Source organism: Maniola hyperantus, chromosome 14 (assembly GCF_902806685.2).
Source record: "Maniola hyperantus chromosome 14, iAphHyp1.2, whole genome shotgun sequence".
In the NCBI taxonomy this organism is placed as follows: Eukaryota; Metazoa; Arthropoda; class Insecta; order Lepidoptera; family Nymphalidae; genus Maniola; species Maniola hyperantus.
This window is the reverse complement of record NC_048549.1, coordinates 7,672,863-7,692,285: the sequence shown is the minus strand read 5'-3', so window position 1 is coordinate 7,692,285 and position 19,423 is coordinate 7,672,863. Positions and strand designations below refer to the sequence as shown.

General features: G+C 37.3%; 1 protein-coding gene across 2 annotated transcripts in view; it reads right to left on the bottom strand.

Annotated features, from left to right (window-relative positions):
• Fife (regulating synaptic membrane exocytosis protein fife) overlaps nucleotides 1-19,423 on the bottom strand; it is an 84,904-nt gene that overhangs the window by 20,281 nt on the left and 45,200 nt on the right. For both annotated transcript variants that reach the window (XM_069503162.1, XM_069503163.1), the window contains exons 3-5: nucleotides 8,815-8,923; nucleotides 1,617-1,725; nucleotides 241-391 (exon numbers count right to left, since the gene is read on the bottom strand). In XM_069503162.1, coding sequence (XP_069359263.1) covers nucleotides 241-391; nucleotides 1,617-1,725; nucleotides 8,815-8,923 — 369 coding nt within the window. The remainder of the gene's footprint in view (nucleotides 1-240; nucleotides 392-1,616; nucleotides 1,726-8,814; nucleotides 8,924-19,423) is intronic.

Below are 19,423 nucleotides of genomic sequence, written 5' to 3'. Positions count from 1 at the left end.
GACTAGTGCTTGGTTGCAATCAGACCTGATGACAAGTGATGATGCAGATGTTCGGGACGCTTTGAATCCGTGCCTCTTCTGCGCCTCGCGTCCGCCACGTGTTACCATAAATCATCCCTAATTTGTATCGAAATAAAAAAAAAATGTATCAGGTAATGCCCGCGCTGCATGTTACGTGTTTCGTTACTTTGTGTTATAAGTTACAGTCTCGTCATGCTGCGATCACGCGTAGTGTCTCACCTCTTCGTCACTAGCAGGTTTGGAGTAGGATGAGCAGTCTTCGCAAACACGGTGCTGGCAGCCGTTGCATATATGGAACACCTCTCCCGGCTTTAACGCTTTTAAACATACGCGACACGCCCCTGCGCGGGATGGTGCTTTGCCCGGCTCACTGAAAATAAGTAAACAGTAGGTATAATATGATATTTTAAAATCAACATTAAAACTTTTAAATACTACTAGCTGATGCCCGCGACTTCGTCCGCGTGGAATTAGGTTTTTTAAAAATCCCGTGGGAACTCTTTGCTTTATGGGATAAAAAGTAGCCTATGTCACTCTCCAGGTCTTTATCTATACCCATCCAAAAAATCACGTTAATCCGCTGCACCGTTGTAACGTAATTGAAGGACAAACCAACAGACAAACACACTTTCGCATTCATACTAAGGGTACTTACTATTTATCCATAATAGTTATTCACAATCGACAGATTCTCCTTTCTCATGGTTTAGAGCATCAGGATTGAAGGGTTCGAGGGGTTGGAGACTCTGGGATCCAACCCGGAGTTTATATCATGTTACATAAATTGTCATGTAATTATTTAATTACTGCACCGACTGTTCTACTGCACCGACTGCCACGATTTCGCTCACGCATTTGCGTGAGCGAAATTCCAGAACAGTCGGTGCAGTAGAAGTAATTGAAAAATCATTGAATCAAATATCTAAGGTACGAAAGTGAAGCTAAGAAAAACAGATTTTATCGGTAAGCTTCTTTTTACCCGAAAAGATTACGCCGCATTTCCATTACTTTAGTTGCAATAGGTAAGTAAATGACTATATAGTAAGGTTTATATTTAACGAATTAACTCAATTAGATTAGAACTAACCCAATAAGTATGAATAATTAATGAGTCACATGCGGTTAACTACACAATATGTACATATATGTACACATTATACATATTATATTGTTTCTATCTAACACTACTTGATTGGCCTTTCAAAGGTTGAACACAATGCCAGACAGATCGTTCAACGCTGCTTCTAGACACTATGGAATATATGGAATTATGGAACTGTATGAAGGTAATCGTACTGCAGAGCGCTTCTAGGTCTACACACACCTCTCAATTGTAACATCCTGACGTGCTGCCAGAGGCATAACTCCTTGTTTAATGGAATATGCACCCTTGGCTAGTGTCCCTATTGCCAAGGCCATAACATAACAATAAGTATGGCCTTTTGTGCTGCTGCCGTCCGCGTCGTTGAGACATCGTGCGTTTTCTATTTCAGACTATAGCAATCATGTTTTAAAAATTCCTCCACAGACAACATATTTTTATCCAACAAGAAGACATATGTGTAATTCTTAAGAAGAATATAGTGAATCCGTACCGTTCAGTCTTAGCGGGTGTGGAGCCAGGCGGTGGTTGCGCGGGCGGCGGCGTGGGCGCAGGTTCCACCACTACCTCGGTGACACCCTGCCGCGGCCCAAGCTTTGTTACTACAAAAAAAAACGCTTAAACTAAAGTATTATCGTAGCAAACGTTATCTAAACAACAACAATTTGATTGCGTGATGAAATTACACATATTCCCTATTGAATTAAAAAAAATTAAACTAAACTGTGCATATCATATGTCATGGAAGTTTCGTTGTTGCTTAGAGTCAGATTCTTAAGCTGCATGCTTAAATATTCCGTTTACTAAGATAAACAATAATTAGGTTCTTGCTGAAATTAGCAAGAGGTGAACCATACGCGGCCCTATCCGCCAATACGACTTTGTTCTACTAACTGATAATTAAATCATGGTACGAGTAAAAATCAAGTCTAAAGCGCCAGACTTAATCGTCGCTTGTGTGTTTCTCCGAGAAGGTTTCTGCGCTTTATCTTCTAAGTTAGGAAAACTAAAGTGTACATACATATTACATGTTTACTAGACTAGAACCCTTGATGATATATCATCAAAGAATTTAATACAATTAAGCAATGGTGGGATCATAACGGCGTTGAAAATGCCGTAAATCGATCGATCTTTATCGATACGTAGAAATGTCGTATATTAAATCGTTATTAGATTAAATTAAATCTTCTAAGTTATACCTTAAGTTTATATAAGATATCAATGAATTCACCTCTGAGAAATACGAGTATGTAGCCGATTCCACTTGATTTCATAGCTCTCAAAGCTTGGATTCATATCAAGGCAAATTCCATTGAAACAGAGGGAATTGAAATATGCGTGCGGTATTGTTTTCACGAAGCATTTTGCAAAATGGACTAAAAGTGCAGTGTATAGCCGGGATCGCGATTTTTCAATTTGATGAATATTGCGAATCGCCCATAAATTCTAGCCCGGACTTCACTATATTTTACAAAATAGAAACTTGTTTTCACGAATGAAATTGAACTTTATTGTAGCACCTGCACCAAAACATTGCTGTATACGCATTGGTCTCAATGTAATCTTTAAAAACTCCAGAAAAAAAAGATTCTGTTAATAAATGGGAGTCACTTTATTAAAACCCCGGCCAAGAGTGAATCAGACTCGAAGGTAAATTTTGACTCCTTTTGCAATTATTGTAATAATAACATTATTTAGATTACTTAATTAGCAACAAGCTTTCTTAATTAAAACGATTCCAAAGTCGCTAGCATAAGTAGGTAGATACTGAACTGAATTAGCAGGTGGGACGGACGGACGGACGGATGTACTTAGTCGCACCATAAGGCTTCCTTTTGGTTTTTAGAGGTTTCGGAACCGAAAAAGACAGAAAAGGTATTTCAAGATAGAGTTGGACAGAATATGCACATTTTTAACCTCTCTAATATGACACCCGCGCAAACGTATCAAATTTCTTTGTCGTAGTAGGTAGGAAGGTTTCAAGTTTCAACCTTAACTTATTATTCTAAACCGAAGATGGTTTAGAAGGCCCAGGCGTTCGCGTCGTATTAAGTAGGTAGGTTTCAAGATTTAAGTTAACTTATTGTTCTAAACCGAAGATGGTTTAGAAGGCCCAGAACCTGACGGCGCAACGCAACTGCAGCGACACGTTTCTGAAACTAGTTTAAAACCTGTTTGGAACCGTAGTCCACATACGGCGCAATCATTCTGTGATGTTACTCTCTCAGAATAGGTTTGTTGGTTTGTTGTAAGTTGTAATTTGATGAAACTAGTTTCAAATGCGTTTCAAACACGTTTCGAATAAGTTGTGACATATGTGGTTTTATATAAGACAGTAAAGGCATAAAACTGAAAAGTAGCTCGAGTTGCCGTTTCAAAAAATTAGTAGTTTTTCTGGCCCAACAGATAATATTAGTATAATTAAGTCTCTTTCTACTTTTACCTACATGGTTAGTATTTACTTTATGACTTAGCTTTTAGCGTATCAAAAATAGATTTTGATTAATAAATACACTTAGAAGAAATTAATTACTGATAAGATATTTTAATATAGGTACCTATCACGTCTAAATTATGCGCGAGCAGAGTATTGCAAATTCAGTTTATATATAGGGAATTCAAATAGGAGTGCGGTTTGTTTGTGCTGTATACCTTCCATTTTGTGGAATGTACTGACAGCAGGGTGCAGGCCCGCGGGAGTTGGCTGAGCGCTCGCAATATTCCGTTATGAATATTGAGAAATGCTGCGCACTACGGGCTCCATTTTGGTCTCTGCTAACAAATACTTTACGGTATTTTACGGCATTGTATTGAAATATTACGACAAACTCGTTTATACTAAGCTATAGCACTATTTAATTTGGGTATAATAAGTACTATTGTAAGCGATGGAAATTCCCATCATTGTGTATTTAAAATCCCCTTAAGAGTCATACATAGCATATTAACCTATAGTAGAGATCAACATGCTATCTGTGGTTGTAGGATGTAACTTCAATTCGCTGCCAATGTGAACTGAAACTTAGGATGAATTCTCAGAAGCCTAAGTGAGCACCTGTTAGTATATATTAATCTTTTATTTAATTAAGAATATAAAATTCAAAGCACAGCCCTAGTGGTAATTAGGGCTGTGCATTGTCTGTCACTCAGTGACTGTTAAGTGGATAGTTTGGATATGTTTGAACCTGGCATACGTTGCATCTCTCGGTTTGATCCTAAATCGATGATATGTCAGATATTAGGCTATCGGTGTCGTGATATCATCAAAGAAAAATAGGAGATACATAAACTACCTAGCGTCAAATGTAGCCCATCGGTGTCGTGATATCATCAAAGAAAAATAGGAGATACATAAACTACCTAGCGTCAAATGTAGCCCATTAATTGACGTCTGTCAGTGACGCCAAAGCTTCGACGTTTTGTTACAAGTTCCCTAACTACATATCATGAACCGTGACCACTTACACCAGCTATTATAAATTGATTGTACCTACTATCTCAGAGATCTTCACGTATGTGTCAACAAAAACTACCTACTGCTATACAATGAGATAAGCAAATGCATTGGTATTGAACAGATTGCATTAGATATAAGATTAAAGACAAATATGTATCTGAATGATTTCTGTTCCGTGATGCTTAATGCTAAATTGTTATCAAGCTGTCGAGGCCACTTTGCATAATTAAATTGCCCTCATTTTCCGATAGCGGCATTGGGCGCCGATCCGATGTCGATCACGTAAACTGTATGAAAAGCAGGCATTCGAGCCCACAAAGTTATCGCGAACCTATTTTATATTCATAAATCATAAAATCTTAAATAAAATGCCAATAAAATATAATTTGGTTACATTAATATTCATCATCATAATCTCTACCCATATACGGCCCAATACTAAGAGGGCCGTATATGGGTGACCTTTCATAATGTGAAGGACTGTAGTCTACCATTCTGAGCAAGTACGGTTTGGCCAACTTACACAGTGCGGAACGTTATCTCAGGCATGCAAGTTTCCTTACAATATTTTCCTTCACCGTTAAAGCAAGTGACACTTAATTGTTTATTAAATAGCACATACTTAGCTCTCAAAAGTTACAGGTGCGTGCCTGGGATCGAATACTGGAGTCCCCGAACAGGGGGCCTACTAGACTAACACCGCTTTTTAAAATGATTGTTATAAAAAAAACCGAAACATATTAAGTAGGTAATATTATCACCAAAAGTGTTTACTAAGCCATAAGTAGACATAACTTTTAACTAATGTTAAAATATTTATGTAATAGACCGACACACCGAAGTTACTATATTATTGTTCTATTTTTTCTCACGAGCCCTGTGTAGATCGCGTACATAATCTAATATCTAGATTATGTACGCGACAGGTCGAGAAGTCAGAAGGCAATCGGGGTGGTGACGCTCCGCACACTCGCACAGCCCCCAGCTAACCCGGTGCGGGATAGCACGGTGACATGCGGGTGTGCGGGGCGTTCTCCCGCCTCATACCCTGATTGCTATGTCGACCTTCGACTAAAGATATTATTCATTTGTGTCATAGATTAACGAACGGTTGGGTATTTCGTTGGTAAGTAATAACGACAATTTCTCACCTGACAGATTAAACCAGATACCTAGCGATTACATAAAGCCAGGTATCACTTCAGGGCCAGGTGTGCTTATAGGGCCTAAGATAAGGATAAGAACCGTTTCAAAGTCTGGAATGAACATCTTTGGCATATTGATTTTCTTGTGAGCATTGACTAAAAATACTCATTTGTATCTTTTTAGTTCTGCTAAGCCCGCAAATCTGTATTGAAGTATCAAAGAAAAACCTACATTCAAATTTAATTTGAATATGTAAAAAAAAAGATTCTGATTCTCTGACTGACTGACTTATCAACGCCCAGAACAAACCCTTGGACATAAAAAAACAAGAGCACAGAGGCTTGAAAGAAGTTCCCTTTATAATTAGACAAGGAATAAGGCCGGATTTTTCAAAATTCCCACTGGAATCAACCGTGGGCAGTTGCTAGTTGTATATATAAGTAGCCATGATTACATTATATTTTAAACGTTTTAAAACTCTTTAAATTTGTTAGTTCTTCGGATTACTCCTGTGTTAAGTGCCTAGAACATTTACGTAGAGTTTAAGATCCAGGCATAACAATGGCTATATAATATTATTTATACATTATGCAATATCCGAACGAAGCCGGGTGGATTAGATAGTCGAAAATAATTATACTGTGATGTACATCGTAGTACTTTTAATTTAAATTGCATATATCCTCACTTGGTATATAAATTATAAGCACCAAACTTGCCGGCTCTATAACTTTACAACTTGACGTTAGACTCTTGAAACTTACAAGGTAATGTTGTAATTAAGCCACTGCTACCTAAACGCATTTAGTAATAAACTTAACTAATTGATACAAACAGTTTATTTCAATGAATAGGTTGAATATTTTTAAAGCTGTAGGAGAATCACAAGTAGCTGTAAATGCCATTAGCGCCCTTTTTTAACTTTTTTTTTCAAGTCTTGAAGTTTTGTAACTGCTGCGCTCGAACAATAATTTTGAACTTTCGATAAAATGTTAGTCATGTTCCATAATGCCTTGGTAAACCGTAATTTTTTAGGCAATAGGTGAGTGTATGTTTACTAATAACCACAAAAAAACATGTTCAGAAACGTTACACTAAAAGAAAAAAAAAGAAAAACCACTGACGGATGAAAATTAGGAAAAAATCATTAAAAATTCATATCTCCTAAACTACTAAAAATCGCTGAACATACATAGGGGTGATTTGGATGATACCCCTTAGTATAAGGTATATACATTTTTCTTTTAGACGTCACATCGCCGGCCACCCTGTATATCTATGTTATGTAGTACTATCATTAAAACACTACGAAAGCTCAGTACCCGTAGTACAAGATTTTGCGTCTCACCAAACGAAACCAAATTCGAAAGTCGAAATACTTCCGCGTTACAGTAAACTGGATCTTAAATACCTTGGTTTAAAGCTCAAGTTTGTCTACACTTCTACAGCCAGCGCTCCAAGCGGAAACATTGCGAAATTAAAATCAGTGGCATTGAATATTTGACTTCAATTCAAGGCTGTTTAAGTCCATTTTACTGTAACGCGGAAGTATTTCGACTCTCGAATTTGGTTTCGTTTGGTGAGACGTAAAATCTTGTACTACGGGTACGGGTGTAAATAAGTTGAAATTGCAATTGGGGAGGGAACGCCCCACACATTCGCACAGCCCCTGCGTTAACCCGGTGCGGGCGAGCGCGGGTGACGTGCGGGTGTGCGGGGGCGTTCCCCCGCCTCATAGTCCGATTGCCATCTCAACCTGTCGCGGACTACAGCTTACTATCTGTTATTGTATTGTCAATATTTTTATATTCTTCTTTATGAATCAATTTGTAAGATTTATACTCAATATTGGAAAAGGAATGGAAAAGCTCATACACTGTATAATACACTACACACCACTACTACAGCAACTTCTGTTATCAATAATAATCGTTACACTAATTTATAATTTATCATTTTTTATTAAATATTTGAAAATCCAAAAAAAAACCACTGTTATTTCATAGTTTTAATTTTCAGTCCCCACTGACCGCCATTTTTTTATTTATTTCACTTTCGACAGTGGTTAGTAGCATTTTGGAGTATGCTAAAGGAAACATTAACATCATCATCATGATCAACCCATCGCCGGATCACTACAGAGCACGGGTCTCCTCTCAGAGTGAGAAGGGTTTTGGCCATAGTCTACCACGCTGCCCAACATTACTTCACTTAGGTACATTATGGAGAACTGTCAGGCATGCAGGTTTCTTCACGATGTTTTCCTTCACCGTTAAAGCAAATGATTAGTTAAAACGCCGAAAAGTTAGGGGTGCGTGCCCGGGATCGAACCCCTGACCTCCGATTAAGAGGCGGACGTTCTAACCACTAGGCTATCACGGCTATATATAAGGAAATATGGTTCTCTCGAATAATTTATTTCCCGTGTGAATTATTCTCAACCAACTTGGCAACTTCGTATAACTTCTGTGTTACACTTCATATTTTAACTCCGACACTTATAAATTGTAATTAAGCTTCTGTCTTATAAGTTTAGCTGTGGTACTTTCTTGATAAATAGTTCTAAATAGTGACTAGGAGGACGTGTTACTTTACGAAACTCCTTGACATACTTTAGATAGGTAAGTAGTTACACAATTTAAGAGTTTATCTTCGCACCTATTTTAAAATTTCTTTGTAATATATCAAAAGATTTTATTACAAACAAGTATATATAATAAGTTATCAATATGTACAGAATTAATTAAGACATAACAGACAATAAATTTCTTCATTAACAAAATTACAAGCACTCTATAAAATTGGCAATTTTCCATATTATTCAGTGAGAAAACTCTTGGAAATATTAACATCAATTACTACATTTTAAAGCAAAATAGTAGGTTTGTTTATAAAAAATCGTTACTCGCTTTTTCGAGCTTTGACGAAGAAATTCCATTTGCGCAAAAATTTTATGTTAACAGACGTAGGTAGAGAGATTTGTATCTAAGTTATAGTCTAAAGCTGAAATGTCGGCATATCACGATTGGTCTAGGTTATCCTCAGAAGTGTGAATGTGAGTGCTTAGTCATGACATATGGGTTACCTTTGTCTTGTGCCGTAAGGAGTGAAGAAGATAGTGTCTGACGGAGTTTGCCGAAAGTTCCAGGCGTTTCGATCTGTCCAGGCACCGTCGATTCCTCCGTCGCCACCATCTGGAAAGAAGACAATTTTCAACTTAGGTTTGAAAAAATAACCAAACTATTGTGATAACGTTTATACGCATACCAGCGGATGCCTGTGACTTTGTTCGCGTGGATAAAGGTTTTTAAAAATCCTGAGGAAACTATTTTGATTTCCCGGAATAAAAAGTAGTCTATGTCACTATTCAAATCTTTAAATATACCTACCCATGCAAACGTGTTACGATGTGATTGAAGGACATACCAATAGGGCAACAAACAAACACACTCTCGCATTTAATATATGGGTAGTGGTTGAGAGATGCACCGCAGGCTTGAGGGGAGACCCGCACGAGCAATCAGAAGAGGCAGTTTTTAATACTGCAAATGCGTGCAACAGATCAGCCGCATCGGTCGCATCAAAAATGTGCAGTGTTTATGTTTTAGTTTTTTAGTTTTACAAAATAAATAAATAAACAAATGTTGATGTCATCAGCGTCGATTCCTGCCTGTAACTTTGCCTGTAGTTAGCTGACTAATTTTTCCATCCAACATTAAATGAGGTCGCCCCAGAGGCTAAACTTCATTTTTTTTGTTCTGTAAAAGCGAGTGACCGATTTGCCTGCACCACGTCCTAGCAATTTAGTTTATTTAAAAACATTTCAATGGAAACTATTTTTAGCCTATTTGCGCAATGCGAAATGTTTTGCGAAGAGGTGAAATGGTATGATCAATATTTTCTATATTTGAAATGCGTTGGTGAATGGTGTCACATGCCTACCTACATGCCTCTATATTTAGTCCTAACAAAAGTACAAGACTTCCTGTTTGTTGATTATTATGTAGCTATTTACGGATGTTCTTTTATATTGATGCCATAAAAATACGAAGTACTAGTACCTACAGATTTTTTTTCTATTTTTTTTCCTACATCCATGATTAATACTCATTGAATGGCAAGGGATATAAGATGCCACCAAAGTAAGAATATGCTAGTATGAAAGAGGTATGACAGTTTCATAGAACGATGCCACGATGCGTTTATTTATATTCTACAAGGTACCGTAATTCCAATTAGAAGGATAGTTAGATATATACTAGCCGCGGGCGAAGCCTTCAATCTGGAAGGGTATACCAGTTAGTAACAGCATTGAGAGCTTTGTTTGATTCTTTTTAATCATTTCTTGGTCATAAGCTGTTATTGTTGTGTCATCTGCATATGGAACACATTTTTGATTTAGGTATTAGTATTACAGTAATAGGTTTACTCAACCTTACAACACTTATAGTTTTTTAAATGGTATAAACACAGATAGACGAACTTAACAACTGTAAGAGTTTCTTGTTTTACTACGAACCCTAAAAACAAATAAAAGAGAATTAGAACCAATAAAAAGAGTCTTAACTGCGGTAAGCGATGGCAAACAGTAATAATTCTCATAGAAAAATAGCGAGTGAGTAACCCGGTCGTAAATTTCACGGAGAGCAACAGATGGAGTACGGAATACATAAAGCGCGGGAAAATCAATATTGTCCTGTCCTGAATTTCACCTCTCGTGGTTTTGATATGACACCGGGCCGCGGGCCTTCGCACTCTCCTGAAATATGCAGTACGAGTATGAATCGCATTAGTGCGTTATTTATGAAATTTAAACTGGTCTAATGCGTGTCAGAACTCAGAACTCGCATAAAGTGTAGAGTCCCATAACCATGCTTGTTGCTAAAAACCCCCTTCCAAGTTACCACCTTGGACTGCAACATCACTAACCACCAGGTGAGATCGCAGCCAAGGACTAACTTGTAATCGAAAATTAAACTTAATTTATTTAATACACGGAGATAACAGGTTGCAAATCTGTTCAGATTGTTACAGAGCCTGTAGGATAAGTAAGAATTGTATAAGTATCTATATAGATAGAATTGTAGGATAAGATAGGGCATAATCATATAAGGCTGACATAAATGTAAAAGCCTGTAAATAAAATATTTAAAAAAACATGTTTATAGAACTTCATATTAAGTTCAGCACAATTTTAGATTAGTCAGCGCTTTCAAATCGACAGACCCGGCGAACTAGCTTTAGATATAGGTAGGTACCTACTATGTAGGTATAGCAATTAAATCTGAAGGGTTGCCTGGTAGAGATCACGTATTTAGTGATAAGGTCACCTTTTGTGTGTACTTGTTAGAATATTACGTCCTATATGTCTTCTTTAATGCAATAAGATTCTTTAATTAATAAAAATATGAAGTGAAGAAATTAGCACTGATCATCATAGATATGCACAATAACTTCAAAAAGAAATATTGTATTCAATTTTCAAAACCTACTTCACTTGTTTGTCGAGATCTTGACGAGAAAATACATCTTGACAAACGAAAAGTGGCCACGGTGATGAGGATAAAAATTATCATTCCTCACGTTTTAATCAGAGCTTAAAATGTATTTAGCTATCTCGCTCTAACAGTAAGAGTCACAAGAGGGCTACAGGTATTTGCTCTGAGGAAATTTTAAGCTCTCTACCTACCTATTACGGTTCAGACAGACGGACAGACGGACGAACAGACGGATGGACAACGGAGGCTTAGTAATGGGTCTCGTTGGCACTCTTGCACGGAACCCTGAAAGAAACTGAAAATCTGTGAATATTTGGGCTAGTCGTGCGAAGTTGAGCAAGTTAAAAACTCGTGTCGTAGAATCATGACTCCCCATACAAAAATAACGATTCAGTTAAACTGCCGTAATGTAATGGCGAGCAACAGATGGAGAGGCGGAAAAAGTACAAAAGGCGTAGGTAGGGCTACCATCAGCATTACCAATAACATCTAGGAAAAAGAAACGAAAATCCAAACTTAGTGCAAACTCGGGACAGTAAAGTTTTCCTTTTTTATGAGTTTGTGTTTTCTGTTCTTTATTGTTATTTTCCTTCTTTTGGTAGAGCAAATAAAGTGTATAATGATAATGATAATAAGATAAGTACTGACTGATGCGCCCCGGCTTCGCTCGAGTAGTTTATTTGAAAATCTGTGAGGGGGTGGAATTTCCAAAAATCCTAAATCGCGTAATTTTCTTCATTTATTGCCCGTAAGTCTAAATACCAATTTTCATATAACTTGAAAAGTTACGTACCTACTTTCATACAAAGTTTCAACCCTTGTTTTAAGGTGGGCTATCCCCCGGGATAAAAATCCTTTCTGAATGGACGTCTAACTTCATAAAAGTATCTACTGTCAAAATTTCAAAGTTAGAGTTGTGCGTCGATAAATCAGTCAGTCAGTCAGAACAAGTATTTTTGTATAGATTAAATATTAATTCTCACTTGTTTAATTACTGTACAGTATTGATGTATATTTGCAATATAAGTCAGTCCACATACCCGATATAAAAGTGAGCGAGGCCTACGCAAAACTGTTGTTTATATTTTATGGAATAAATGAAAAATATAAAAATACCGAAATCTTTATTTATTTCGAGCGAATATTTTAATGTTTGATAGTTTTTGGTAACCTAACGTATGGTTTAGAGAAACCCATCCGGATATTTTGGATCGTCTTAGGACAAATCCAGGGAAACCCGGATTGACGGCAACCCTAATAAGGCGGGACAAAATCAATATTGTCGTCTCCCGAATTTCACCTCGGGTGTTTTTATTGCCTCGTCCCGGATTCCGTATCATCATTGACTTCCTATATTATCACTTTAATATGCGGAGCTATGCGGAAGTCAGTAGCTATATTTGACACTAGTAGCTGACTCGCCCTTAGGGGTGGACCACATGTAAATGTGTTACGAGTACCTACATAAATAAACCTTCATAGCGAAATGTTCAAAAAACACACTATACCACACAAACCACATAGCTTAGAAGCAATTTAAGCGAATACTATCTAGAGCCTAGAAAAGATATTGGGGTAAAACCACGACGTAATTTTGCTGAAAAATATTTTAAATACGAATTGTGGAATGCACAAACTTTCTGACCAAGGTATGTCAATTTCAATAGGAATAGAAAGTGCTCTTTTGCAAGGTGTGTATTATGTTCGTATGGATATGATTATACTATAGGGTGGAAATATTTCCATACTATATTATAACTGTGTTTCGGCCCCTGCCTGGCCCTTAAGGGGAGCCCGGGTCCTAGGGCCCATTAACAGGACCTCACTCGGCCAGGCTAGGGGTAGGGTCGCACTAACAGCCGATAGGCTGATTGACCTGTGGAGAAAAGGGGGCATGCACAATAAAACTGTGAAAGTGAGTCTCTGTCTGTCTTTTACCTTTAACCCTTCAGCTTAACCGATTTGTCGCAATTTTGGTAGATAGATAGCTTGCATCTCGGAATTGGACATAATATGCTGCTGATAGTATGTCCAATAAATAAATAATAAATAAATGATCCCCGGAAAATCAAAGAGCTCCTACAGGATTTTTAAAAACCTTAATTCACGCGATTTATGACGCGGGCATCATTAAGTTTATAAAAACAATACCTACTAAATAAGTACTAAGAGATGCAACAAAGAAAGCTCGTGGTACCTAATAGAAAATGAGATTGAAAATTAACGAGCGCAATAAAAGTGGAGTACGCTAAAACCTCATGTCGCGTGTGTAGGCGTACAACTATTATTACTCCTCGTATGAAGATAGCGAGGCGGTAATACAGTCGTAAATTTCATAGACAACATCAGATGGGGGACGGAGTACACGAATAGAGACAAAACCAATATCGTCGTCTACTGAATTTCATCGTCAGCCTTTTTATTGCCATGCTCTGAATCGATAGTCATCGTTTTTCCCGAATATGTGCATTATAAATCGCGGTAACACATTGGTATTGATTTTTTTGCTCGATTTCCCAAAACAGAGTGTAATGTTTTCCTATGAGAGTTTAGAGTATTCCACCATAACTTTTGAATGCCTAAACAGATTTGGATGTATGTGGTATCGGTAGAGTCCTTACATCATACCGAGTGACACGGGCTTAATTTTTTTTGGAAAAAAATTTAATATGGACAGTCGTGTTTTTCTATTTTTTATTATAATTACTTGTTTGACTTAGGTCTATGGATTTTGAAAATAATAATTCTTATATAAGTCCCGCGAATTGCTATTGCGCTGGAATCATGTCTCATTAGCATCGAAATGACGTCATTTTGACGTCAACCGAAATAAAAATATACCATCAGCTCGAAACTTCAGCCTAGTGCTGACGTCACTAAAATGGCGGCCACGCGCATTAGCAATTTGCGGGACTTAAACTTAGGCCATGCATTTGACGTAGCCAAAAACATTGGGTATTCATTCAGAATCATCACATAAATGATTTAGAATTAGAATATATATACCTAAAGATATTTTCACAAATTTGTTTTTGAAAAAATTATAAGTACTTACAGACCTAGAAGTCGTAACAATAACTCCACAAAAGATCAGAGAATTAGTCATAAGTGATACCAATAAAAACAGCGCTCGTTAAAAAACTCGTTTCCCGGAAAACGATGCCGTACAAGCTCATACAAAATTAACGATTCAGTGAAACTGCCATTTTCATGGAGAGCAACAGATTGCGGGCAAAATATGAAACAACGTAAAATCAATATCGCCGAGTTACGGATTTCATCTACGGCGTTTTTTACTAGCATGCTCCTAATTGCTAGCCATTTTCAACTTCCTGTTAGACACAAGCTGTACTATAACAAAACATGTGTTGTATTAGCCCAAACCGAAATGTCGGAACATCGCAATTGGCTTAGGCAATCTTTAGAAATGCCGAGAACGGTTAGCCACGGCCAAACCTTCGGCTTCTGCTGAAGTAAAGAATCTGCTCATACAACGTAAATTATACTTAGCTATTAATAAAAACTAAATTTTTGCGGTGCTTGCGTTTGAGACTCTGGGCCCAGTGTCATTAATTATACCCTGTAGTCTTTGGTGTCATCAGACATGAAATGTAATGTGGGTATTTCGATACTGTCAGTGACTGATTATAATCTGCAAGGATTGTGTCGAAATATCAATAACTAGCTTATGCTCGCGACTTCGTCCGCGTGGACTACACAAATTTCAAACCCCTATTTCACCCCCTTAAGGATTGAATTTTCAAAAATCCTTTCTTAGCGGATGCCTACGTCATGATAGCTATCTGCATGCCAAATTTCAGCCCGATCCGTCCAGTAGTTTGAGCTGTGCGTTGATAGATCAGTCAGTCAGTCAGTCAGTCAGTCAGTCAGTCAGTCACCTTTTTGTTTTATATATTTAGATTTAAAATCGTCGTATTAATCGTGGTATGTAGTTGACGAAACAGTTTGTCAATACTATGTCTCAGAAGTTGTTCCAAGCTATAGAGTGAGGTGACCCAAGAGCTGGTGTTTAGTTAGCGCTACAGCTTAACCATAGCTTAGCCTTGCAATTCTGAGAGGCAACTAGCTCCAGAGCCCTGGGCACCATACCAATGAATTATCACTGTGTATACATTTGTAAATATAAATATTAATTCTTTTAGTAAATAATTTTTACAAATTAAATAATTTATAATTTTATTGCTATAAGTGAAAGGTATATATTTTATTTATTTATAATTGTAACAACATTCATAATAGTTAAAAATAGTTGATATCAAACCTAATCTTTATAAGTATTTTTTTTTTTAGTTTTCTCTTATGAGACTCTTTGGCAAATAAAATTCTAATACAATATCAAAAAGTGGCTGTTTCTTTCGAGCACACTTTTATTAGGTCACTTGTGTAATGTAAACGAATCTAGCAAATCGAATCTCACCCACTCTACGAGTAGAAGTGGATTTGTTAGTGAAGTTTGTATTAGGATTACTTGCAAACTTATGCAGGTCTGGTAACAATACAATATTCTCGTGTTGAAGTTTGAGAATCAACACAACTTGATGTATAATAAACTAAACTTCAGGGCGCTTTCTGTTGAAACGATTCACTTCATTTCAAATACCTACAAGTTCATTTAACGGTATTTAATTAAGTATAGCTTTTATATGCTCGTATTGTCAATTGGATCTTCTCATGGCTTGTAATTCTTTATGTAAAATCCATTCACTGTTACTTATAGTTATATTATAAAGATTTTTTTACTAGCTGATGCTCGCGACTTCTTCCCCGTACCGCAGGAACTGTGTAGGTAGGTACTATTAGTGCAGGTACCTAATGTATGTTGAAGACGGGCGAGCCTCACGCTTTGATTTTTAGTTTCGTTTGTTAGAGTCGCCCGACTTCATACATGCGTTAGGTCCACGCGTAGAAACAAAAAATATTTTTTACTTTGTAGTGGTCTTGGAAGTCAGTTTTTTAAATATTTTTATTTGTTTTAGGCTTTTTAGTGTAAGTAGTCAGTGCTTGGTTCATGAAAGAATTTTTAAAATCGGTCCACGCGTTAGGTCAATGCGTAGAAACAAAAAATATTTTTTACTTTGTAGTGGTCTTGGAAGTCAGTTTTTTAATATTTTTATTTGTTTTAGGCTTTTTAGTGTAAGTAGTCAGTGCTTGGTTCATGAAAGAATTTTTAAAATCGGTTCAGTAGTTCGAGAGATTACTTTCTACTAACAAACTTATATAATATTAGTAGGTATAGATTAAAGTAACAGCTTCTGGTTTAGTAGATTTGGCCACATTCTTCTATGAGTTTCTAAAAGCGAGCGAGGTAAGCTTTTACTATGTACCTACTTATGTTTGATCTTTTTACAAGACTTATTCATGAAGTTTCTATGTTAACAGTTTCAGGCAATGATTAGCAAGTTTGCAAGTTTCAGCGTCTTATATCAAAACTTTTAGATGGGTTAGTACAGTAGGTACTTGTATTTTAAAAATGTATAAAGGGTTCTTCCTCCATAAGTTCATTGTTTATTCTAAGATAAAGTAACTTTGATATTTCTTTCTTACTCATAAGTTTATAAAAGCCGAAAAAGTTTTAGAGTAAATTTTCAAAAACTTAATAATAACTTCGTGACTTGGAATAAAAAGCACCCTATATATTATCATTTGTTTAATTTTTGGCAGTTTATAGTAATATGTACCTCATTTTACCTATTCCCAAGGCATTGCAGACATTTTGTATAGGCACATTTCGATTTATCACAAATGATGAAGTTGAAGATTAACTCTATGATAGATAACTTAATGATAGAGTTAGAGTTAAAGATAAGAAGAAAAAGAGCCTTGGATCGAATCGCCGACCTATTTTTTAACAATTATTAGGCTGTATAGTAGATATGTGAATTATTATGACCGCTTTAGTACCAAACCACAGAAATATAATCAAGTGGATCAGGTTCAAACGAAAAGCCTATACTATAGTTGATATTAAAAACCAATTCAAAAATTCCATCAACTGTAAATTCTCTTAAATATTTGAAAACGGAAGGGCGGTGGAAGGAAGAGGGTGGAAGCTATACAAAGCTTTATAACGGACGTCGTAGAGAGAAAGCGTGGCGACCGAGCGAGCCAAAGGAAGGAAGGCTTTAGCGTCGAGGCAAACTGTCGAGGACAGAATTTGAAACACATAACAAGGCAATGACTTAGTATGTAGTACATGTTTACTAGACGGTCATTCCGAACAAAAATTTTGGCGGGCTGCAGCCTGCAGCTTTCTCATGCTTACAATTTGATGTCCAGTATTATACTATTTTTTCTAGTTTCATACTTTATCGTCATCAGCATTATCAACATAAAGACGTCCACTGCTGGGCATAGATCTCTTGTAGGGACTTCCACATGCCACGCATTCTTGCGCCGCCTGAATTACCACTTGAATTTATGTGTAATCCATACGAATATTACAAATGCGAAAGTGTGTCTGTCTATCTGTATTTGCCATTTCAAGAGCCATTCGTTTAACTGATTTTGACGAATTTTGGTACAGGGATAACTAGGCTATTCCGGAAAACCAAAGATTTTTAAAACCAACATCCACGCGGATTAAGTCGCGGGCATCCTTTTAATCTATATATTTAAAAGGAAAAGCTGACTGACTGATTGATCTACCAACGCACAGCTCAAACTACTGGACGGATCGGGCTGAAATTCGGGCAAGCAGATAGCTATTATGACGTAGACATCCGCTAAGAAAGGATTTTTGAAAATTCAACCCTAAGGGGGTAAAATAGAGGTTAATATTAATATATGTTGCCCATGCGGACGAACTGTATGATATTTTAGAAGTAGGGAGATTTTGTTGACAATATAAGTACCTAGGTATATTTAGTATTGTTAGAGCAAAGTGATGGTGAATCATGAATATTGAACTAGTTGCGTGCGGCCGCAGCTGTGGGCCGCAGCGAGCTCGCTTTCAGAGAGCATATCATAGATAGTTGGGAAGCAGGTAAATTATTGTAGGTATATCTCGCTAAGCGCTATAATTACAGCGTACATTACCTACTTACGGGAATACAGTTTTGTTACCATAATGATTTTCTGCTATTTTACCGTTTAATCTATCGTACGAGTCGATCTATTCATCTATATATAAATATGGAAAAGCTGACTGACTGACTGATCGACTGATCTATCAACGCACAACTCAAACTACTGGACGGATCGGGCTGAAATGCATATAGATGGCTATTATGACGTAGACATCCGCTAAGAAAGGATTTTTGAAAATTCAACCCATAAAGGGACAAAATAGGGGTTTGAAATTTCTGTAGTACCAATACGCTGACTAAGTCGCGAGCGTAAGCTAGTTGTAAATATAAATGTATGAAGGCTAAATTCACGTGTTTTTCAATGGGCAGTCTCCTTGGCGCCGCGTCGTGAACAGAGGCCCATTTAAAAAGCACTCCGGACGGATTCGAAACTAGTCGGGCATACTCCGACTTATCACGTGAGTATAGCCGTCATTGATATTTATAATTTTCTGCTTTTTAGGTAGTGCCTAAACTTACGTACGAGGGTTCCAAACGCGCCAAGGTCTGAGACGAGCCCCCAACAAACACAGCCGGGTACAATTGACGTAGGCGATGATAACGATAACGAGCAGAAGTCGCTTTTTATATGAACGTACGGATTGAGTTTCCACCTGTGTGTTAAATCCATTGTTCATTTTGGGACGTTGTTAAAACCAGGGGTGAAGCTCATTTGACATCGATATCGCTCAGGTCGCGCAATTCTCAGAAGTTTTAATTGGAGGCGTGAGTGGCTTGAAATGATGTTGATACGAGCGTATCGATTGTTATCAGGAAAGGGGCTTGTTTTATAGTAGCACCAAAACAAAAATATTCACCTACTAGATATAGTACGCGACAGGTTGAAATGGCAATTGGGGGGGGAACGCCCCGCATACCCACACAGCCCCTGCGCTAACCTGGTGCGGGCAAGCGCGGGTGACGTACGGGTGTGCAGGGCGTTCCCCCACCTTATACCCCGATTGTCATTTCATCTTGTCGCGGACTATATATGCTCACGACGAAATCTATTTTAAAACTCGTATTTTTCGCATATTTTTTTAATATACAGGCATGTGCTTGACTGCAATCACTCTAAATAGTAGGTGATGATGCAGCCTAAGGTGGAGCA